The sequence below is a fragment of the Mandrillus leucophaeus genome, unplaced genomic scaffold (assembly GCF_000951045.1).
Source record: "Mandrillus leucophaeus isolate KB7577 unplaced genomic scaffold, Mleu.le_1.0 Scaffold347, whole genome shotgun sequence".
NCBI lineage: Eukaryota > Metazoa > Chordata > Mammalia > Primates > Cercopithecidae > Mandrillus > Mandrillus leucophaeus.
In genome coordinates this window covers 1,601,617-1,626,726 of record NW_012103665.1, presented here as the reverse complement: position 1 = coordinate 1,626,726, position 25,110 = coordinate 1,601,617, and the positions used below count along the sequence as shown (strand labels likewise).

At 40.5% G+C, this 25,110-nt stretch overlaps 1 protein-coding gene across 1 annotated transcript in view; it reads right to left on the bottom strand.

Moving 5' to 3' along the window:
• The window catches only part of FMN1 (formin 1), a 388,608-nt gene that overhangs the window by 311,459 nt on the left and 52,039 nt on the right, over window positions 1-25,110 (bottom strand). Inside the window, exon 2 of the mRNA XM_011989115.1 lies at window positions 10,444-10,619. Coding sequence (XP_011844505.1) covers window positions 10,444-10,619 — 176 coding nt within the window. The remainder of the gene's footprint in view (window positions 1-10,443; window positions 10,620-25,110) is intronic.

Genomic DNA, 25,110 nt, shown 5'->3' with positions numbered 1-25,110 from the left:
CGGGCGCGGTGGCTCAAGCCTGTAATCCCAGCACTTTGGGAGGCCGAGACGGGCGGATCACAAGGTCAGGAGATCGAGACCATCCTGGCTGACACGGTGAAACCCCGTCTCTACTAAAAAATACAAAAAACTAGCCGGGGGAGGTGGCGGGCGCCTGTAGTCCCAGCTACTCGGGAGGCTGAGGCAGGAGAATGGCGCAAACCCGGGAGGCGGAGCTTGCAGTGAGCCGATATCTGGCCACTGCACTCCAGCCTGGGTGGCAGAGCGAGACTCCGTCTCAAAAAAAAAAAAAAAAAAAAAAAAAAAAAAGAATTTGTGATTAGCGGAAAACAGAAATTCTATTTAAACCTAACAATCCTTCACACTAATTTCCAAATTTGCACTAATTTGAGAGATAATTGGTTAACTTGCATGTGCATTAGGAAATAAATCAGATTACTTTTTTTGCAACTGCTTTATCATGACTTAAAGTGATGAAGAATTTGTAGAAAACAAAACAAAATGATTTTCCAAATTGATCAATAACTCATCCCTTCCAACTGTTCTTTTCATCTGGATAATTTCTTGATGACTTATCATACCACCAACCGACACATGATCCCTGTCTCTCATTCTTTTTCTCTTTCACACACATACACACAGACATGTACTCACATACACAAACGAACACACTCCATCAGGAAACAAGCTACTTTGGTATTTCTAAATTCACTTCACTTGCAAGTGCAAGTCACATTGTCAAGAATATTCTCACGATTTGGTCAAGCCATTCCTAGCGCCTGTAGCTTTAAGTGGTAGACTCTTTCACCGGCTTCCACGAAAACAATACAAAAATGCGGCCCTCTCCATGTAAGCAAAGACACACAACAGAGAGCAATCTGCGCATTTATTGATGTTGAATCTAATTTACGCTGTCAAGTTTGTTATTTAAGAGTGAAGGAAGGTGGAAGGACTGAAATCTGCTGGTGTTCCTGTAACTGAGTGCCTATATTTTAAAGTTTTATTCTTTTTTTTTCTTTGTGTTAACCACTAGACACACCCTCACATTGCTAGCTCATTTAATTATATGTTTGGTTAAAAGTTCCAGAGACTGGGCTGGGCGCGGTGGCTCATGCCTGTAATCCCAGAACGTTGAGAAGCCGAGGCAGGTGGATCACAAGGTCAGGAGATCGAGACCATCCTGGCTAACACGGTGAAACCTTGTCTCTACTAAAAAAAAATACAAAAAATTAGCCGGGCGCAGTGGCGGGCACCTGTAGTCCCAGCTACTCAGGAGGCTGAGGCAGGAGAATGGTGGGAACCCGGGAGGCGGAGCTTGCAGTGGGCCAAGATTGTGCCACTGCACTCCAGCCTAGGTAACAGAGCAAGACTCCATCTCAAAACAAAACAAGAAAAAATGGCCGGGTGCAGTGGCTCATGCCTGTAATCCCAGAACTTTGGGAGGCTGAGGCAGATGGATCACCTGCGGTCAGGAGTTCAAGACCAGCCTGGCCAATGTGGTGAAACCCCATCTCCACAAAAACACAAAAATTAGCCAGGCATGATGGTGGGTGCCTGTAATCCCAGCACTTTGGGAGGCCAAGGTGGGTGGATCACCTGAGGTTGGGAGTTCAAGACCAGCCTGACCAACATGGAGAAACTCCATCTCTACTAATAACACAAAAATTCGCCGGGTATGGTGGCACATGCCTGTAATCCCAGCTACTCGGGAAGCTGAGGCACAAGAATAGCTTGAACCCAGGAGGCGGAGGTTGCAGTGAGCTGAGATGGCACCATTGCACTTTAGCCTGGGCAACAAAAGTAAAACTCCATCTCAAAAAAAAAAAAAAAAAAAATTTCCAAAGACTGAATCTTGAAACAATACAAGCACCTGTGGAAATCTCCCCCACCCAGAGCTTGCTTCAAGGCTGCAGTTGAACCCAAGATGATGAGATGATGCAGGCCCATTTACCAGATGTGGCAATAACTCAAGATAAGCCACTGGGACAAGTCACACAGATATGCACTGCCTCACCCCTGCATGGAGGGTACTCCGTGGTGGCAAAACTTCCCCTTCTTTTTTTTTTTTTTTTTGAGACAGACTCTGTTGCCCAGGCTAGAGTGCAGTGGCGCGATCTTGGCTCACTGCAAGCTTCACCTCCCGCGTTCATGCCATTCTCCTGCCTCAGCCTCCCAAGTAGCTAGGACTACAGGCGCCCGCCACCTCGCCCAGCTAGTTTTTTGTATTTTTTAGTAGAGACGGGATTTCACCGGGTTAGCCAGGATGGTCTCGATCTCCTGACCTCATGATCCGCCCGCCTCAGCCTCCCAAAGTGCTGGGATTACAGGCGTTAGCCACCGCACCCGGCCAAAACTTCCCCTTCTTAAATCCTCGCATTTCGCTTAGAAATTTGAAGTAGTTCCATTAAGACAACAGCCTGGACCGTTTTCTCCACGGCTAACTTTGGTTTATAATAAAGTCACTCTTCTACCATACCCCCACCTTGCTAACTGGTTTGGCAGGCAGCAAGCAGCTGAATGAACCTGCATTTGTAACATTCCCAGCAATGTTTCGCCATTAATTTTATTTTTAAATGTTAAAAAATTGATATATCATACATATTTTGGGGTACATGTGCTACTTTGATACTTGTATACAATAGGTAATGATTAAGAGAGAGTAATTAGGATACCTATCACCTCAATCACCATTAATTTTAAAGACCCAGGATACCTGGTGCATGCTGAGGTAGCTAGTGTCCCATATTAGTAGCTGCAGAATTTTTACTGGATGAGTTCTGTGGAGTAATTTTGGTTGTAGGTCTAGCTCTCTAATTCTGGGCCTGGATCACAATCCTTCTCACTGATTATGGGAGCTAATCCCCATCCATTAAATGAATGTCTTTTGTTCTTAAATTAAAAACAAAACAAGTAAGTCCAAAAGTAGTGGAGAGGAAGAAGGAGTTAACATTTAAGTACTTGGGTCTCCAATCAGATTGGGTTTAAATCCTACCCGTGCCCTTGCTTATTTGTACAATATGTATAATAACACCTCTAAGGGCAGGGTCTGGCTTTTAGGAAGTGATCAATAAGATATGGAGGTTCTTATTACCATTTAGACAGTCAGCGTTGGGAGTAGCCTTGGTAATTGCATTCAAGTTCATAAGAGACAATTACTTGGAACGGGATGCTGTGTCTTCCCCAGCCAATTAAGCCAATTCAGTAAAAAACATGCAGGGCGTCACAGGCGAGAAAGGGATTGTGATGAGCCTTGGACACCAGAATTAACAAGAGTTCAGATTTGTGTGTGTGTGTGTGTGTGTGTACGTGTGCACGCGCGTTTTTAAGACGGAGTCTCGCTCTGTCACCCAGCTGGAAAGCAATGGTGCGCTCTCGGCTCACTGCAACCTCTGCCTCCCGGTTCAAGTGATTCTTCTGCCTCAGCCTCCCAAGTAGCTGGGATTACAGGCACCCACCGCCACACCTGGCCAATTTTTGTATTTTCAGTAGAGATGGGGTTTCATCGTGTTGGTCAGGCTGATCTCAAACTCCTGACCTCAGGTGATCCACCTGCCTCGGCCTCCAAAGTGTTTTAAAAGCTGGTATACAAAATCCTATTTCCAAAGAGTAGTACCACCAGGATATGACCCTAATGACTACTTACCTGTTTCTGCTTTTCATATCTTTGTTTTCAATTTCAGGCCATACCTCTTTCAGTGTGTTTTCTATCTACCCATGTCTTTGTTTATAGACACGTTACAAACTATTCTCCATGGTGAGCATTCCTCTCCACTGGAATCTTCAGGAAACTGCACTTGTTATAAGAATTTAGGCCCCAGTGTTTCTCTAGTCTCTGACTATATTCAGTTGCCTTTGATAAATCTGGTTGAAAGTGCCATAGGACCTGAGATGCCTGACTAATGGTAGCTCCTAGTTCAGTGGAACATAAGAAACTGCCCCTTCAGGCTAACTTCTTAATATTCATGTTCTAAATGGGCACTCTAGGGTGACTGAGGTTTTGTCATATATAGATGCTACCCAAGGGCAATTCACGCATTTGGATCTTGCTTCAAAAGTAATTATCTAGGGTTGACGGAGTTAGTTAATAAAACATGGGATACCAAGTTAAATATGAATTTCAGATTTAAAAAAACAAATCATGTTGTGGTATAGGCATGTCCCATACAATATTTGGAAACCCCACGGCCCAAAAGTGGAGCTGGCAGAGTTTTGGGTTCAGTCTTTCGAGAGCTTTGTAGTTTGCCCATAATAGTCTATAGAATTTGCTTGACCAGAACTTGCAGGATAATTACCCAAACAGAGCTTCCCTACACAGCAGTCTAGCATCTACATCGTAGTACTAGTTGTGTGATATACTGATATAATGAGAAATATACTGTGTATTTGGTCTTCATCTGGCTCCTAGTCAGAACTTCTAAAACCTTCGTAACTTCCTAAGTGATAAGAGCCACAGAAGTAGTAGTAACATTTGGATATACTCAAATATATTCAAGTGTCTATAGAAGTTGTAATATGTTTTTTGTCCTCAGCTTCTGAAACAGCTCAGAAACAATAAAGGTGAAAGGGGCATCTTTTGTTATTCAGAACAAGCCCCTTTCACCTACACCTGAACTTATGTTATGAGGTGACTTTTAGAGGATGGGAGGCTGGTTGCCAAGGGAACCAACCTTGTGATTAGGTAGTTGGCATTTTGGGTCCCAACAACTCACCTCCAGGAGGGTAGAGAGGCTGAAGGCTGAACTAATCACCAATATAATGAAGACTGCATAAAAAACCTACCCAAAGAAGTCCTGTCTCCACAGGGACAGAAGCTCTTGTGCTCGGGACCCTTCCAGACCTCATCCTACGTAGCTCTTGATCTGGCTATTCATTTGTATCCTTTAAAAATATCCTTTGTAATACATTGGTAATGTCAGAGACGTTTGAACCAGAGCGACTCCATCTTGAATAGGGGATGGGTAAAATAAGGCTGAAACCTGCTGGGCTGCATTCCCAGTAGATTAGGCATTCTTAGTCACAGGATAAGAAAGCAGGTTGCCACAAGATATAGGTCACAAAGACCCTGCTGATAAAACAGGATGTGGTACAGAAGCCAGTCAAAACCCACCAAAACCAACATGGCTACAAAAGTGACCTCTGGTCACCCTCACTGCTCATTACAGGCTAACGATAACACACTCCCACCAGTGCTATGACAGTTTACAAATGCCACGGTAGTGTTGGGAAGTTTGCTTATATGGTCTAAAAAGGGGAGGGACCCTCAATTCCAGGAAATCCCCACCTCTTTCCTGGAAAACTCATGAATAATTCACCCCTTATTTATTTAGCATATAATCAAGAAATAACTATAGGTATACTCAATCAAGCAGACCATACCACTGTGCTCTGCCTATGGAGTAGCCATTCTTTTATTCCTTTACTTTCTTAGTAAACTTGCTTTTACTTTATGGACTTGCCCCAAATTCTCTCTTGTGCAAGGTCCAAGAACCCTCTCTTGGGGTCTGAATCAAGACACCTTTCTGGTAACAGTAAGTTAACTGTTTTCCTAGGTTGTACAAGTTATCCTAGCAAATTACTGAACCGGACAAGGGGGTCATGGGAACCTCCTATTTGTATCCAAGTTGGACAGAAGTTAAGGGTAACCTGGGAACCCACTACTTGTGATTGGCATCTGAGGTGTGGCAGTTTTGTGGAAATGAACCCTTAACTTGTGGGATCTGGCTATGATTCCAAGTAGATCGTGTCAATTGAATTGAATTGTGGGATACCCAGTTGGTTTCTACAGGGAATTGGAGAATTGCTTGTTATGAAAAACATGTACACTTGGTCTCAGAATGTCAGAAGTGTTGTGAGGGTAAAGGAGGTGTTTTGTTTTGTTTTTTTCATTTAGTTTGTTAAATAGATGCTGCCCAGAGTCTCTCTAGTGTTTGTCCTACACCAACCCCACCTCCTGCCATTCCCGAAGGAACCCCTGAGTCTTCTCATAGTTTAGTAACTAAAAGATGAATGCCCAGCTAAATGAGGGGACTTAGCAACAACCCTAGCCTTGATGCCAGTGTCCATCCTGACTCGTGGATGCCAAACTCCCACCAATTACCTCAAGTATGAAATGTTTTAGCTGTCATCACGTACTAATGAGAGTCAGTGTAGCCACAGAAAAAGGCTTAGGAAGGTAACATCCTGATGGTGATGCTGCAAGTTAGGTTTAAAACTGGAAGCATGGCAGTGCTGGTCCAGTGTCTAAGGCTGATCGATATATTGCCTGGAGTCTAAAGCCCACCAGAGGAAAGGGATTTTTGTGAGCTGCTAGTCATTAATAGGACGCTAAGTTTTTCTTCTTTTTTTTTACTTTTTTATTTCTATAAGTTATTGGGAAACAGGTGGTGTTTGGTTACATGAGTAAGTTCTTTAGTGGTGATTTATGAGATTTGCACCCATCACCCAAGCAGTATACACTGTACCCAATTTATAGTCTTTTATAGGATACACATTTGTTCTAAATAAGTAGAATCCTTTCAGATAGAAACCTTACCTAGAATATCAATATTTAAGCATGTAAGAGTCAAATCACACTGTCCAAAGAGGGGAGAAGGGCTTGGAAGTGAGGAAGGAAACACACGGCTCAAAGAAAAAAAAACAGCTGATTCAGAAAATAATCAAAAGAAACTATTTTAGTTTTATAATTCTGATTAATGAAAAACTAAGCAACATATAAATATATACTTGTTTTTAATTACACCGTATTTATATATACAAATATATATTTATATATCACACATGTATTTATACATATATATTAAAATTATACATATATACATATGGATAATTTATATACGATATATATGTAACATATATAAACGTATAAAACCCTTAAAAGGCTAGTTCAGGAAATAGACATTTTTCATCTAGTGATAAATATCAAAAACCTAAAAATATTATAGAAAATAATCCACCTCCTAGAATTTTATCATAAGGAAATAGTTCTAAATAATGGGAGGGAAGGGTATAGGAAAAATTATATGTGTGGTCATGCTATTTTATTTCCAAATAGTGGTCCTATTCCAAAACTGGAAACAACTTCAATATCCAATAATGGAGAAATGATTAAATAAATTTTAGCATACCATTTCGTGGAATATCACTCAATCACTTAAAACACATCTATAATGAACTTGTAACAGCCTGGATAAGCAATGTAAGAGTAATTATTTGAAAAAGAGAAGGAGACCAGGTGTGGTGGCTCACGCTTGTAATCCCAGCACTTTGGGAGGCCGAGACAGGCAGATCACGAGGTCAGGAGATCGAGACCATCCTGGCTAACATGGTGAAATACAAAAAAATTATTCTCTACTGAAAATACAAAAAAATTAGCTGGGCAGGGTGGCACACGCCCGTAGTCCCAGCTACTCAGGAGGCTGAGGCAGGAGAATTGCTTGAATCCAGCAGGTGGAGGTTGCAGTGAGCCAAGATTATGCCACTGCACTCCAGCCTGAGCGTCAGAGCGAGACTCCATCTCAAAAAAAAAAAAACAAAAGAGAGAGGAGGTTATAAAATCTGGCATGCTTGTATGTTTAAAAAAAGTCTCTCATTGAAAAACAAACCATACTTAGTGAAAAAATACAAAGAAAATTTATCAAATTGTAACAGTCATCTTAGCTGCTAGGATTATGAGGTTTGTTTTCACTGTAACTAAGTATTTCAAATTTTCTATAAGGATTGTGTAGGATATTTATAATTGTAAAAAATTAATCATTTAATTTACAGAGGAAAAGGAAAACCAGAAATACAAACTTTAGCCAATTTTAAAAATCACATAAACACAGAATTTTTTTTAAAACACAGAAGAAAAATAAAGTAGCTTTTCAAAATCTACTTCAGCACTTTTACACTGTAGATCTGCTGTCTGCAGCAAATGCAACTTAAAGTAATTCACCAACAGATGTCACTGTTACACTTCCTACTTTAACCATCTCTCTCGAGACGCACAAATTTACGTAGGGGAACAATAATCAAAACCTTTACTAATTCTCATGCCATCTCCCGCAGGACTGCAGCTTTCTCATCTTTCAGCTTCATTTCTAAACCTCCTTTTGTGATACATGAAATGCTGAATGCTGTTCTAAAATGACATGCGGTGACCATGGTTTTATGGTTATGAAAAACACAGGGTTCTCCTGCTCTTTGAATGACACCCATGTGAACATCACAGATTTAACCTACACTCGTCAAACACATGGTTCCAGGTCTGAAAGTAATGAGTTGGAGAACACAAGATTGTCAACAGGCATTAAAGTTAGTGGTTAAAAAAAAGAAAAAGTGCTTCTTAGATTTTTGGTGGCTCACCTCATCTGTGACAGGAAACTGGATGGGTAAAGAGGGATTGCAGAGAATCACAATAATCTGGTCAATCCTATCAGGCCATCTAAATGTGGAAGTAGCTGAACCCCAGCCCAGTGCTTTCTGAGAAGGAGTCAATACTTCTGCGTCAATGAAAACAAGAATGAATAAGAAAGGAGAAGGCAGATGGATGTATGGCTCATGCCTGTAATCCAGCACTTTGGGAGGCTGAGAGAGGGAACATTTTCAAGTCAGGAGTTTGAGACCAGCCTGGCCAATATGGTGAAACCCCATCTCTACTAAAAATACAAAAATTAGCCGGGTGTGGCGGCTCACGCCTGTAAGCCCAGCTACTCAGGAGGCTGAGGTGGGGGATTGCTTGAACCCGGGAGGCAGAGGTTGCAACAAGCCAAGATCGTGCCACTGCACTCCAGCCTGAGCAACAGACCAAGACTCCATCTCAAAAAAACAAAGCAAAACAAAACAACAACAAAAACAAACAAACAAAAACAGAGAAGGCTAATTTTTTTGAACTAAAAGTAGATCTATCATTTGATTCAGCAATCCCACTACTGGGTATCTACCCAGAGGAAAAGAAGTCATTATATAAGAAAAGATATTTGCACATGCATGTTTATTAGCAGCACAATTTGCAAAAATATGGAACCAGCCCAAATCCCCATCAATCAATGAGTGGATAAAGAAAATGTAGTATGTATGTGTGTGCATGTGTGTGTATATATGTGTGTGTGTATATGTATATACATATTGCGTGTGTGTGTATATATGTATATACATATTGTGTGTGTATGTGTGTATACATACACACACACACACACATATATATACACATATACCATGGAATACTACTCAGCCATAGAAAGGAATGAAATAATGCCATTCGCAGAAAGTTGGGTGAAATTGCAGACTATTATTCTAAGTGAAGTAACTCAGGAATGGAAAACCAAACATTATATGTTCTCACTAGTAAGTGGGAGCTAACCTATGAGGACGCAAAGGCATCACAATGATACAGTGGACTTTGGGGACTTGTGGGAAAGGGTCGGGGAACACGAAGGATAAAAGACTACACATTGGGTACAGTGTACAGTGCTCAGATGATGGGTGCACCAAAATCTCAGTAATCCCCACTAAAGAACTTACTCATGTAACCAAACACCACCTGTTCCCCAAAAACCTATTGAAATAAAAAAAATTAATTAAAAAGAAAACCGCAGAGAGGTTATTAAAAGTGAACAAAAATTTAAAAAAAGAGAAAGGAGAAAGTTATGTTTTTTAAATGCATCATCCTATATTCTGCAGATTTTCTGCCAACCTATCTACCTGTTACTTGAGCAGCTGGGGAGAAAGGTTCATGAATATGGAAGGAAGGCAGGGTACTTGGATTTCTTTTTTTTCTTTTTTTTTTGAGACGGAGTCTCGCTCTGCCGCCCAGGCTGGAGTGCAGTGGCCGGATCTCAGCTCACTGCAAGCTCCGCCTCCCGGGTTTACGCCATTCTCCTGCCTCAGCCTCCCGACTAGCTGGGACTACAGGCGCCCGCCACCTCGCCCGGCTAGTTTTTTGTATTTTTAGTAGAGACGGGGTTTCACTGTGTTAGCCAAGATGGTCTCGATCTCCTGACCTCGTGATCCGCCCGTCTCGGCCTCCCAAAGTGCTGGGATTACAGGCTTGAGCCACCGCGCCCGGCCCTGGTACTTGGATTTCACTTGAGAATCCAGAGCATATCAGTTGGCTTACCTATGTTATTCACAAATTTTTAGTAAAAGGATATTACGTAGTGACTCGCAACCAGTGGGTACTCCCACAATGAGATTTAGGCTGCAAAGCTAATGAACAGAGAGCTCTGAAAACACTCAGATAAATAACAAACACAGTCACTCCTAGACAAGTTGCTAGTTACTTTCTAGTGTACAAATTTCAGATCACCAAGCTGCATCTTGATTTTCTGCAGCCCACTGATTTTTTTAAATAATGATTCATACATTAAATGCAGCTTTATATACACAATTTACATTAAATACATATTAAATGAGCCTCTGTTGACCACAAAGAACCACAGCACAATCACAAAGATTTCTACTTACATGGAGATCCAAGTACAATTCACTTCTGTTTGACTTCTCCCTTTCCTCATGAAGCAAAAATGGACAGGCTGGTCCTGCTCTGTAGCCCAGAACCCACGCGCCTCCATCTCTGTTGGGAAGGTCTTTAGGTGTCTGCTCATTGAAGCCGTCCCAGGGAAAGCCCTCAGAGGAGATACCTAAAGCAGACACAGAGAAGGCCATCAAGTGACATGGCAGCCAAATAAATAAATAAATAAAGCCGTATTGGGGGAACTCCTACGTAGACTTCTTCATACTAGCTCTTACTTTGCTTTCTAAGTTGTATTTTTAAGAGATTGCTTTCCTTCAAACGTATTTCTCCCTACAATTTCTAGATCACACCAACAAAAAATTCCAACATATGCCCTCATCCCCAGTTTGAAAAGATAAGTCTATTGACTGTACTCTATATGCCCCATATTCTTGATTACAGGTTGCATATGGGTCATTCTAACTCATAATGAAATCAGAGGAGCTGGGGGACAGAAGTCAGGAGGTCTGGCCTGTGGCTTTCCTACAGTTCCTAAACAGTGTCGTCTGAGCCAAGTCACTAATGTGTGTGTTCTCCAGGGCAGGAATGGTACCTTGTTCATTTCTGGGAATAGAATCATTATGCATGGTGCATATAGGACTTGGTCAGTTTGTTGAATGAGTGAGTAGTGCATGAGAAACCTATTTGGGATTCGCTTTTGTCATCTCTAGAATCAAAGGTATTAGTCTAGCTCATTCTAACCTAAAATGTAGGCAAGTAATAATGGGATGATAATCATTAACTATGTGCCAGACACTGTTTTTAGCTCTGTTCAATTTTTATGATAACATATAGTTAGGTATCATTTTCTCATTTTAAATGGAGAAACTGAAATACAAAGAAGGTAAGCAATTTGCTTAAAATCATAAAATCAGTAAATGTTAAGCTAGGACTTGAACCCGGGCAGTTAAACAATAGAGGGTCGTGCTTTTAATGACTACACTACGGCCTCTGCCTGACATTCTGTTCTCAAAATAGCAGTATGTGTTCGACAACAAAAGGACTTTATGGTCAAATCAGTGAGAAAAGCTACATACTGCATCTCTTAAAGAACCATGATTCGTGTTAGCGTATTAAAGACCTTGGGATGTCCTTTAGTACAGAAAACCTAATTCTGTATCATAGGGTTTTCCAAACTTATTTGGCCACAGAATCCATTTAAAGGACACCTGCTAAACGTGTCGCAAGCCACTTAATGTACTGGAACATAGTTTGGAAAATACCAGATTAGATCACTTCTAATGTTTCACACAGCACTCAAGTTCCTAGTCCTCTTTTGATTCCTGGTAAGCAAACTTGGCAAAATTTTAAGCAACTAGGCAGAAGTTAAAGGTTTAGGCTCAGGGTATTTTGCAATGGAGATCACTGTTGAATATATGATAGCGTGTTTATTACACATAATCCCTGTAAGAGTCTGTTTGGCAGTCACCCAAAGCCAACCAATGGCTTCTACCATGCTGAAACCTGACTTACACGAAACTAGAGCTGAGAGTAAGTCAGCTCACAAATGAACTGCGGGATAGCATGGTTGTGTTAGAGTAGCATTTTAGAAGAAAAAAAAAAATGAAAACAGCTAGGGTCTGGCTGTTGTTTGCCTGTTGGGTTTATTAGTTTTCAATCACAATTCAAAGTGAAAGATGATGCAGGTCACAGTGTGTCTACAGTGAACCTCTAGCAGGCTGTCCACAAAACACCTTTCTGCAGCCACTGAGAAAAATGAGAGTCCAGGGCTTCCCCAGTCTCTGCTCATCCCTGCAGACACAGTTGTCTAGAAGAGTATACCCTAGGCTGTTCCTTGATCTGGGCCAGATGCCTTAGAACAAGTGCCTTTCCAGTCAATCCCCTTGCTACCCACTGTCTACAGACAGTCTTCTGGACTTTCATTTAGAGTCTCATGTGCTTTGGAGTGACCCACTTCTAGTCTCAAGACAGAGGAATGAACTAATGCCTAAAGGAACCTCAGGGAGAAGGCACTCTGCTTAGTACCTTTGCTTTATGCTCATGTTGACTCTGAGGAAGACAGTACTGGTTATACTGTAACAGATGAAGAAATTAAAGCTCAGACCTCCTTTAACTTCTATTTATGTGGCTCATCCTCCTCCTGGACTATTTCTGTTCACCTTTGTCATAAATCTTTTAAAATTTACAGTATACTCTCACTGTACTACCTCATCTTCAAAGATGTATTGGTTACTAATCACATCCCTCATTTTAAATCCCTCAACCTTTCATTTTTCTTTTGAAGTAGCTGCTGGCTTTGGGGAAACGTTGCACAGAGTAATAAAACAATATAAAACATAATATATATTATATATCACAAAACACAATGTACAACACCTGAGGTAAGACATCTGTATCATCAGAGGCACATTGTCTGGTGAGTATAAGTTCATCATTTAGGTACAAGAGAGAGTGAAACATTCCCATAATAACAAGGATTTGGGGTCTTGAATGAAACACACATGCATGCATATTTATGCAAACACACATGCCAACCCCTCACACACTTGCAGTGGCTATCCAATACTGCATTAATGAGGTGAGGTGTGCAATCCAATTCACTCTCTATGCAGAGGGAAAACAATGTCAAGGTGAAAGTTGTCTTCTTTCTGAAAATGGTTTTAATTTTAAAGAGTTAATTTCTAATACCTAAGGTTTAACCAGACAATATCCCTATGAAGGAAACATGCAAGGTAAAACCATGATGCATAATAATTTTGGCAAGAATCATTTGGACAGAAAAGGACCATAAGTAACATAAAACTGAAATAAGTAACATAAAACTGTTATTCTCAAAAGTCTGACAAAGTAGGTTAGGACAAATGACAAAGTCAACATTCTGACGACTATAACGTATTTATAAAATAATTTTGGAGTGGAGAGTTTTAACGACACAAACACAACTTTTTTAGTCAAAAATAAAGCACACGTCTGTATTTATTAAAATGGGTAACACCCAAACTAGTCTCTCCAATTGAATACTTTTAATGAAAAAGAGAAGAAAATCATCTGAAATTAGATAAATATATTCTGTCAAAACAGTCAACTGTCATTTAATTTTCTGATACAGACAGATTTGGGGGTGTTAGATCTTTAGAGAATATTTTGTGAAAAACTCAATCGGTCTTATCAGTTTAAACATGTGTCTTTCCCTTTCCTGTGCACATTAGAAACCTGTCTTGTACTCAACATTTTGTTTCTCAAAGACATTTCAACAGCTTGATCGACCACACATACACACACAGGTTATCTGTACAGCTGACCACGGTTAATACAACGTACAGCACAGTCACAGTAAAGGTAGGGTGACTTACCTTGGAACCACTTTGGAAGTCTGTGCTTTTCAAAACCATTCACATGACGAGCTGCACTTCCTGATGCTAACCTACAACATCAGACTGAGGTTTTGCTGTCAATTATCAAAACAACAGAAGTAGACAGAATGGAAAGGTAGTAATATGCCATTTAAAACAGGAGGCAGTGTCCACAGCTCATCTTTCCAAAATGGGATCAGTCTGTCTAGCAGGGGTACACTGGATTATGGTTCCCACTGTTTCACTCCCTCCCTGCAATATGATCACGCACTCACGGCCTTTTCTGGTATATTTCCCCTGCCACATGACTTGCTTTGGTCAGCTGAATGTAAACAATGTGACAGTGTGCCAATTCTGGGCCAAGGCCTTGAGACACACGGTGTGTTTTCATGCCCCGCCTTGTGCTTCTGCCCTCACCATGAGACGAACACGGTCCTGGAGCTTTGAATGAGACATGGAACGTCTGACCCAGGCACAGTCCTGCAAGCCTGGAGTCAAGCTCAGTCAAACCCAGGCCCAATCGAGTGAACCTTAGCCAACTCCCAGGCCAGTGCATAAAAACAATAAATATTTATTATAAACCATTGAGATTTGGGACCTCTCTGTTGAAATAGTTGCCTCACACACTATCGTGTCTGCTCCTGCTAGAAGCACTGTAATTATTAAAGACATTAAACCTTTTCAGCTAAGGGCGTAAACACGACAGTGTTTTTATTTTGTAATTTGTACTGGAAAGAATTATTCAATGTACTGCAAGGATTTGAAAAATGAAGTGAAAACTCATGGCACACCCATTTACTCATTCATACCAAGATTCATGCACAAACTACACTTTATTAAAAAGTTAACCTTATTTACCAGACATTGTCTTTAATCATCTAAAGAATATACATATAAAAATATACCAATTTCCTAAAGGAAGTCTGTGAACATACTATGTAACCAGCAGATCTGGCCAAAAGTCCCCAAGGGACAAAATTACAGTGCCTTTTAGGTTGTTTCCTCTAATTCTCCCATCACACCAAGCCCTCACTTGACAGCAGTGATGAAGTGGTCATGCATCCAAAAAGACGAGAGAAAAAACGAAAACCGTAAGCTTAAAACTCTCCTGAGTTTTGGCTCCCGTGCTGTAGTGCCCAAGGCCATTCATCATACTTGACGTAAAATAAACCCTTCGAGGTGAAGTTTTCTCAGCTGGGAATATCAGAACTGATATGTGCAGGTGGACAGGTTGTCTTCCATTATGTTATTCAAACGTGTACTTACAAGCAAGAAAGACAGCAACCTAGACGTGTAGCTAATGGAAAGTGACACTGCTAAGTTCTTGGAGAGTGGGTGTGTGGCTGTGTATGTAATCATCACGTCTGTATCTAGGAAGAGAGAGGTGTGGCAAGAGTGTAGTCTTATGGCTGCTACCTGTCAATTAGAGATCAATGCTCACTAATGCGACTGCCCCCCTTTTCATTCTCAGCAGTGTTAAATGTCACAATGTCACCAAACCAGCTAGTAGATAAAATTCTGAGGAGGTGTGGTATCTGTCCACCCCAGCCTCTAACGCCTCACTGGAAGTGTGTGGGGAGAGAAATGACGAATGAGCAAAGATGGACAGGTGGAAGGTGTGGCTGGTCAGAGAAAGGCAGACGGCAAATCAAAAGCTAGCAGAGAGTGGGGAGCAAGCTCTGTCAGTCTGAGCATCGATGAGGAAAGCATCCGCGGCCATCAAGCAACTGCAATGCAGTTTGCATTTCCAAAATCATGCCTAAATTCAAATAAAACAAAATTTACAGTTGGAAGGAATCTTGCATATCTCCCCACCTACATGCTCATTTTAGAGTTGAGAGAACCGAAATCCATGAAGATCGCAGTATTTCCAACATGCCAGCTAGCAGCAAAGGCAGAACTAAAATCTAAGTTCTTTATGCTATTTAGAGAGGCATATTATTGCCAGTCCCCAGATGAGAATATTGAGGGCTAAGAGAGAAGTAGATGTGAACAAGTTAAAGAGCGTGGGTACAGGGCTTTACCATGTGGGCTAAATTCCTGGCTTTGACCTTTACTAATTCTTTGACCTTGGTGAAATTACCAAAACTCCCTGAGTCTTTATTCTCTCATCAATAAAATGAACATAATAAGAATATGCCTGATATTGAAATAGGCTCACAATTATTTTCTTTCAGAAGACTTTTCCTGTGCTGGGGGATAGATAGATTTGATGGAAGAAGCAAATTATTTCCTGTTTTAAATAAAGAAATCTATATACAATGAGGGTATATCCAACATCACACAGTCATGTGAAAGGCTATTTTTTTGTCAGAGAAGATAAAGAGAATAACAATAAAGCTTATAAGAATTCAGCTGCACTGTTGTGCAGCAGATCCTAAATCTGTTCATGTTCCAAAAATAGAATTCACGTCATCAAATGCAACAGCTCCAAGTAAGTGGCTGATCATCTCTGGAAACAAGAGCTCCTCAGGGTCATTCATAGATACCCTTTGATATACTCCTTCCCAGAAAGTCAAACATAGGAGCCTAGAGCCGTGAATGGAACTATTTATAGTCATGGCTTTAAGTGAAATAGCATTTTAAGGAAGTATACATATATATCTCTTATGATTATTGTATTAACCTCCTTCCACGGTTTTCTTCTGTGAAGAACACTAGTTGAGGGGTGTATATTACTCAAGCTAGGAAATTTATTTGTAGCCATAGTTACACTGGATATTTTCACACTTGAAAAACAGGGTGCAAATGATGACAAGAATGGATAGAGCACTGAGGTAAGGTGTGATGCAGAAAAGATCAAGGAAAGAACAAATTGAGGAGGTTGCAGGATTCACTGACACATTAAAAGCCTCTGTCTATTCTCAGACAATAAATGCTCAAAACATTAGTTGTTAGTACTTCAAATACTTAAGTGATCAAAAAATTTTAGTATGTTTGGTTATTAAGAATATGACTGGGTGCAGTGGCCCACCCCTATAATTCCAGCACTTTGGGAGGCTGAGGTGGGCAGATCACTTGAGGTCAGGAGTTCGAGACCAGCCTGGCCAACATGGCAAAACCCCATCTCTACTGAAAATACAAAAAGTAGCTGGGTGTGGTGGGAGGTGCCTGTAATCCCAGCTACTTGGGAGGCTGAGGCAGGAGAATCGCTTGAACCCGGGAGGCAGAGGTTGCAGCAAGCCGAGACTGCACCATTGCACCCACTGCAGCCTGGGCAACAGAGTAAGACTCTGTCTCAAAAAAAAAAAAAAAAAGAATATACTAGTTTGTTAACAAAAAACATGTATATGTATTTTGAGATGGAGTCTCACTGTGTCACCCAGGCTGGAGTGCAGTGGCATGATCACAGTTCACTGTAGCCTTGGCCTCCTGTGCTCAGCAATCCTCTTGCCTCGGCCTCCCAAGTAGCGGGGATAACAGGTGTGCATCACCACACAAGACTAGTTTTAAATTTTTTTGTAAAGATAAGCTCTTGCTGTTTTGCCCAGGTTGGTCTCAAACTCCTGGCCTCAAGTGATCCTACCACCCTGGCCTCCCAAAGTGTTGCGATTACAGGCATGGGCCATTGTGCCTGGCCCCCAAAATATTACTGAAGAATAAGAATACAAAAAAAATGTCATATGGTATTCATTGTAAGTAAATTTGAATAACATTTTCCCTTTTATGTCACATTATTCCAATTACTATGAGGATGGTTGCACCAGTGGGAAATCCAACTCTTGAAGACATATAATCACCTGTTGTCCTAATAGCTAAGGAAGTCAAGAAAAAACTACAAAATACTAAGCCCTGGATTATAAAATATATAATAAATGATTTTTTAAAAACTTTCTTTCCAAAAAGAAATGATCCCAGGAAACTCACAAAAAGGAATATACATAACAAGATAAATACAGAAAGAAGGCACATTTACCATTATTAAATGTGATTGAGCAGACACAATATAATTAAGTGACTGAGAATACAATATGGCTCTGAGTGTCCTTGCAACACAGTGAGAATGAAAGGGCATTCTTTTATTTCATTACTCTCATCGAAAGGAAGAAACAAGCTGATCCCTGATGGCTGACAAAGGTTTTTGTGATATAAAATTCTGAGAAAAACAGCTGTATCATCTACTTAGTTCCCACCCTAGCCTTAGCTCCATCCCAGGTGTTTGGACTAACAATTATCTTTACACGGTATTATTGCCAGCACTAGAACCAATAAGGCTGGTCTAGTCGTATGTCAGAAACAACCTCTGCCCTGCTAACCAGAAAAGTTTGGATATTACCTTGATTGCCCAATGATTTGGAATTAGAGTGAACTCTTCATCAGAGCTGCTAAGAAATGGCCTCTATAACACATCCAGATTCGTAAATCGCCACCTTTTGCCTGAGCGCCTTAGGCACCAGAGTTTTCCTATCTCCCTTCTTCCGCCAGTCATTAGTACTAAGGAGGAGTCCTGCACTCTTCCCCAGCACCAGATTTCCCACTTTCCCTCCCAATAAATCTACTTTTTTTTTTAGACAGGGTCTCACTATATTATCTAGGCTGGAATGCTGTGGTGCAATCCTGGATCACTGAGCAATCCGCCAGCCTTGGCTTTCCAAAGTGCTGGGATTACAGGCATGAGTCAACTCGCCTTGCCGCCCCATTCTATTTACACATACTTCAGACTGGTTGATAATGTCCCATAGGTCACTGGGGCTTTGGTAATTTTTTTCAGTCCAGAAATCACCTCTCAGTAGAAAGCCTAGGTCGCTGGGCGCAGTGGCTCATGCCTGTAATCCCAGCACTTTGGAAGGTGGAGGTGGGTGGATCACTTAAGCTCAGGAGTTCAAGACCAGCCTTGGTGATATGGCAAAACCCCATCTCTACTAAAAATACAAAAATCAGCTAGGCCTAGTGGCCTGTGCCTGTGATCTCAGCTACTTGGGAGGCTGAGGTGGGAGGATCACTTGTCACTTGAGCCTGGAAGGTTGAGGCTGCAGTGAGCCAAGATCACACAACTGCACTCCAGCCTGGATGAGAGTGAGACCCTGTACTTAAAAAAAAAAAAAGAGATGGGCTAGAAGGAGCAGAAAAACACTTAAAGATGTAAGAAGTACTGGCTTCAATTTTCCAAATTTGAAGAAAATTATTAACCTACAGATCACAGTAGCTCAATGACTCCCCAGCAGGATTAATACAAAGAAAACTACAATAAACTGGAAAATCTGTGATAAAAAGACAATTATAAAGGCAGACAGGAAAAAAATATATTATGTACAGAAAACTAAAGAATCACTAGACTTCTCAGAGCATGCGGCCCAAAAGACAGTGGAATGACAACTTTAAAGTACTGAAACCACCTTAGGGAAAACTAGTGTGGAGGAGGGCAGACAGAGGGATAAAGAGAGAACTTTCATCATGATAAAAGGGTCACTTCATCAAAAAGACATAACATGCCTACATTGTCATTATTTGTACCTGGCATTAATAACAGAACTTCCAAATACATGAAGCAAAACTATCAGAACTGAAATAACTACATGAACAATTACATTTGGAGATGTCAATATTCCTTTCTTAGTAATTAATTACAACAGCTTGACAGAAAATCAGTACGGATATGGAAAACCTAAACATTAACCATCAATTTTACCTACCTGATATTTATAACACACTCCATTCAATAACTGTAGCATATGTATTTTTGCAAGTACACATGGAATTTATCAAAATAGATCACATGCTGGGCCACAAGTCTCAATACATTTAAGAGGATCAAAATCATACGAAATATATTCATTGGCTACAATGGAATTAAATTAGATACTGGTAACAGAAAATTATTTGGAAAATTCCAAAAACTTGGAAATGAGACCATACACTTCAAAATAACTCACGGGTCAAAGAAGAATCACAAAGGAAATTAGAAAATACTTGGAACACAGCTAATTCAACAATCAGAGAGAAACTGATAGCCTTACTTCATGGTGAGTGACCGTCCTCCCCCAGTATGGCTGACGGCATTTCTCCTCCGGACTGGGAGAGACGTCAGGCATAACTGATGCATGATTAACTCATAGCAAAGTGGATTCCGTGACCACACGCTTCCTAAATGCTGAATGCTGAGGCCTGAGCTCCCATCCTCCCTCCCTAGGCTTCCAGAACACTTGTCTTCTCTAAAACTAGACACACACGACAACATTATTCTGAGAGAACCATGACCAGCTCAAGACCAAGAACGGGAGACACTGACACAGGAGGTTCCCCAATCGATACCCAGGCCTGATCACCCTATGGTGACGTTCAAATGCAGTATTCTTACACAGGCACTCAGGGCTTCCAGTTAGCTTTTCATTCCCCATACCTCATGCAGGTAGACAACCGATGATTATGAGACAGCAGAGAATTTGTAACATAAAGAGCAGGTAAAAGAACAACAGGAGAATGAGGCTGTGTCACTGCATAGCTGCTAAGTCAAGATTCTGGAGATGGCTACTACTTCTACTACCACAGCTCTTACTACATGGCCCTTTTCCCTGCCTCCAGTTCTTGCCAGGTTCCTGTAATACTCTCTCCTCCCTTTGCCCTCCGGGCCTAAGGCTGGTAAGGGCTTTCTGCTGTTGCTAGTTCCTTGGAAGCTCACAAGCCCATGCTTGTTTTCTGGGGTCCTTCAATCTGGACACAATCTCTTCATTAAGTTATTTTCATTTTAAACTCTCTCGAATAGCCCAGGCATCGTGGCTCATGCCTGTAATCCCAACACTTTGGGAAGCCAAGGCTGATGGATCGCTTGAGCCCAGGAGTTCAAGACCAGCCTGGGAAACATGGTGAAACCCAATCTACAAAACTCCATCCACAAAAAAGTGTAACCCAAGCTACAAAAAATTAGCCAGGTGGGGTGGTGCACACCTGTAGTCTCAGCTCCTCTGCAGGCTGAGGTGGGAGGACTGCTTGAGCCTGGAAGGTCAAGGCTGCAGTGACGCAGGATCGCACCATTGCACTTCAACCTGGGTGGCAGAGTGAGACCCTGTCTCAAGTAAGTAACTCAATCAATAAATAAACTATTTTGAATATACTGTGGGTCAGGACTCTGATACAATAATTGGCATGAGGAATGACGTTTATTTCCTACCCTCCAGCACTTCTGTATATCTCACTGAGGCATCTAGGGTTACTGCTACCTGATGCTCACCCTACCCAATTAGAATAATAGCAGCAATGCGATGGGCCAGTATAAACTTCTGTGAGCTATCAAGATGAGCAAACTCCTTTCAGAATGTTTCATGAGAGAAAACAGGAAAATTGTCATAACCCTAAAAGAAGGCAGTGATGGCATAGTGCTGTTCTTTCCAGGATGAATTGATATGAAAGTAAAGCATTTGTAAATCAATAAATGTATATTAGATTTAAGGAGCTGTGTTGATATATTTGGTAGAGATACCATATCTGAAACAGCACCTGCAATTGGCATCCCCATTTATGTTTCCAGTAGTCCAGTTATTCTCTAAAAGTCATCTAGTTTTCTCACTAAACAAAAAGGAATTTAGTTGGAATATGGTATGAGTCACCATTTCCGCATTTTCCCAAGCTTTGAGGTAGCATAAATCTCTGCAATTTCTCCAGCACATGCTTTTCTCTCAGAATGCACAGGTGTGGGACTCAGAAGAAGAGGTGAGACTGGCCCTTTTTACTATTATACCTAATAAATCATTTCCAGAACTTCTGCTTCTTGTCATTGCAACTTTGGGCTTGGTGGGTTTGGAGGTCGTCGTGTTCAAAACAGGAATGCTTCCAGTAGAGAACTCAGCCACGGTTCCACTAAACAGGAAGCTGAGAGTGTTTCTTGGCCATTTTAGTTTCTTATGCATTAGAGACACATTAATTTAGTTTTAGTGCCTAAGGAAATGAATGTTTTTGGTAGAACAGAATATTTTGAACTGAGCCTAGAGTCTTAAACTTTCACAGTAAAAAAAAAAAAAAAAAAAAAGTAGAAAATATAAAACTGCACATCTGGAAAAATAATACAGTATATGAATGCCTCAATAAATGAATGTCCTCATATCAATATTCAGATAACACAGGGAAGCTATTGTGAAACAAATACACTCAAAGGTTTCTGGTAAAGGAGTAAACTGGTCTATAGCTTTGATAAGCTATTTGGCAATGTATATCTGAAATGGGGGTTGACACCTATGGCCCAAAGGCCAAATACAGCCTACTGCCTGTTTTGTGCAGTTTTACATTTTTAAAGGAGGAAAGGGAGGAGAAGGGGAGGGGTCAAGATGGGGAGAGCGAAAAAGAGGAAGAGAAGAAGCTGCAGCAACAGAGATCTTCCGGCCCACAAAGTCAAAAATATTTACTATTTGGTTTTACAGAAAAAGTTTTCTAATCCCTGTTCTAAAATATTAAACATACTCTTATCCTTTAACCAATAAAAATCCACTTGTGTGAATCTATCCTTGTGTGAATTTAAGTAAATGGAGGCTAACCATAAAGAATAATAATCTTTGTCATTTGAGATCTATTACAAATATATAAGGCATCCACCAAAATATAATCTATGACAGAAAAAAGTGGGAAACAAAACACCATCCATTATGATACAGTGATTACTGAAGAATATGATGTAATTATTTAAAATCATATTTCCAAAGAATATGTAATACATAGGAAAATGTTCACAATGTGACACTAAGTATGAAATACAATTTTTACCCTAATTTTAATATGTAAAAGAAAAAATATCAATGTTAGCAACAAGTTTATTCTTTATATTTTTCTGTACTTTCTACTGTTTTTTCAATTGACTGTCTAAATTTCATTTAGAAAATGAAGCAAGTATTACTTTTATAATCAGAAAACACTAAAAATAAGTAAAAAGGTAGAAAACGGATTTGAACAAGTCTTAACCACCAAAGGATGGTAAGGCCTTGAAAATCATCTGTAAATTGAAGCTGCATAGTGAGCCAAATCTGGTGCTATCTGCCGATGATATATTCTTTCGAGATGTGCAAGTTGAGTACACTGGAGAAGGTTGCCAATTTGGTGAAATCGGTTAAGGGTATTCTAATTTAGAACTATACTTATCTACATAATCCTGTAATCCAGGGGTGTCTAATCTTTTGGCTTCCCTGGGCCACATTTGAAGAAGAATTGTCTTTAGTCACACATAAGATACACTAACACTAACAATAGCTGATGAGCTTTTAAAAATTGCAAAAAATGTTTTAAGCAAAGTTTACGAATTTGTATTGGGTCACATTCAAAGCTGCTCTGGGACAGGAGTTGGACAAGCTTACTGTAACTCTTCATGGTAATCCCTGCCCCCTAACTCAAATCCCAATCTGAAGCACAAAATAAATTCTATTTTAAACCAAAAACACAGCTATTTTTACCTGCCATTCTTTGGCAGCATGAGATCTAACGAGATGTTATGTTGTTGTTTTAAATCCTATCCCATCAGTCCTATGATTATGACATTTCCCTTCTCACACACCTTCAGCGACTTCTTGTTGCATACAGAATAGAACCCAAATTCCTTGGTTGGATAGGGAGACCATTTATGCTTGGCTTTCACACATTCTTCCGAATCCCCATCTATAACCCCACATATGTATCCCGGCTTCCAGCTGTACTGGGCTGCTTCCCATTCCTCATAATACACTTCCTCGTCTATCCACTTTATTTGGACTGACTGTATACCAGTATCTGAAAGACAAGTGCTACCCATCCTTCAGGACCCTCCTTAAATTTCAATTCCTCTACCAAGTTTACTTGTGTCTTCCAGACCAAGTTGATCTCCCCTTTTCTGTTCTTTTGTGGATACTTTGTACATGTATGATACTCTAGCAAGTTACGCTCTGTTATGTGCTAATTTATTTTATGTGTATCTGCTTTACTATGAAGCTGAGTCTTCAGTGGTCTTCCCCTATAACAGAACATGTGTCTTTGTAAGTATTACTGAGCAAGTTCCAGAAGCATTTATACTCAAATTCAAAGACGTAATTTCCCCCTTAATTTTCAATGAAAGAAGGAGCTATCATTGAAATGAGAAGATGTGCTAGGGAGGGAAGGGATGCAAGCAGAGGAGTAGAACATTGGGGAGCAGGAAGATAAAAATTTTCTTTCCAACTCCAAAGCTGGATTATAAACTAAATTTAAGTAAATGGAAGCTAGTGCCATCAGGTAGGAGATGAATCCAGTCTTAAGTCACCCCTAAATGACTAGATTTCTTCTCTCCATCCTTCCTCATTCTTTCTTCTTTTCCTCTCTCCCTCCTTCTCCCTGTCTTCTCTCTCTTCTTGACAAGGAAAGATTCCACCATAAATGTAAATGATATAGGGTACTATGGAGACCACAATGACAGGAAAAGCCCATGGAGTTTGCCTGGTGAGGTATGTATGACCCCTGAGCAAACCCAAAGGAAATGATGCCTTTCCACTTTTTAATCCTTTCACAAACCTCCTAAAGTTGGAGACAGATTATGGAAACATTGACTGACATTGGTTTTATTTCATTTCCACTAGATAAAAATTTATAATAAAACTTTCTCATATGGGTATTCAGTATAAAGAAGTGTACTTTTACCAAATTTTTAAACCAGGGAACTAATTAGGCCTTCTCTGATCTTTCTGTTTAAAATAGATCTCTCCAGTGGTTGTTTTCATGGCAATCTAATTTTTCCTCCACAGAAAGTCTTTAATTTATTTTGAATTTGTCTTTAGGATCCACGAAAAGGGTTAATGGGGCAGAACCTTACTTGCCTTCTCCAGTACCAGGCACTCCAGCATCTGACACAGTGCCTGTGTTTAGTGGATATATAATAATATTGGTTGGATACAATAATAATATTTGTTGAATACAATAATATTTGTTGAAAGTACATTACATGAACAGTTTTATGTTCAGAACATCCACGTTTTTCGGGTGATAAGCTCTACTCTTTTTTGTCAGTCCGAATGAACACATACTATTGAGCTTGGCATGGACTCTGTAGCAGAACAGTTTTGGTTAAAATCTCAGCTTCAGCCTCTTACTAGCCAAGTTACCTTGGCAATTTACTTAACCTCTCTCTGTACCAGTCTCCACTGTGAAAGGGGAAAATAATGGTTCTTACCTTCTGGAGTTACTGTAAAAATTAAAGAGTTAATATATACAATGCACTCAGAGCAGTGCCTGGCAACTATAAGCACTACATAAACTCTTGCGGTTAGAATTACTACTCTCTGCGGCCGGGCGCGGTGGCTCAAAAGCCTGTAATTCCAGCACTTTGGGAGGCCGAGACCGGTGGATCACGAGGTCAGGAGATCGAGACCATCCTGGCTAACA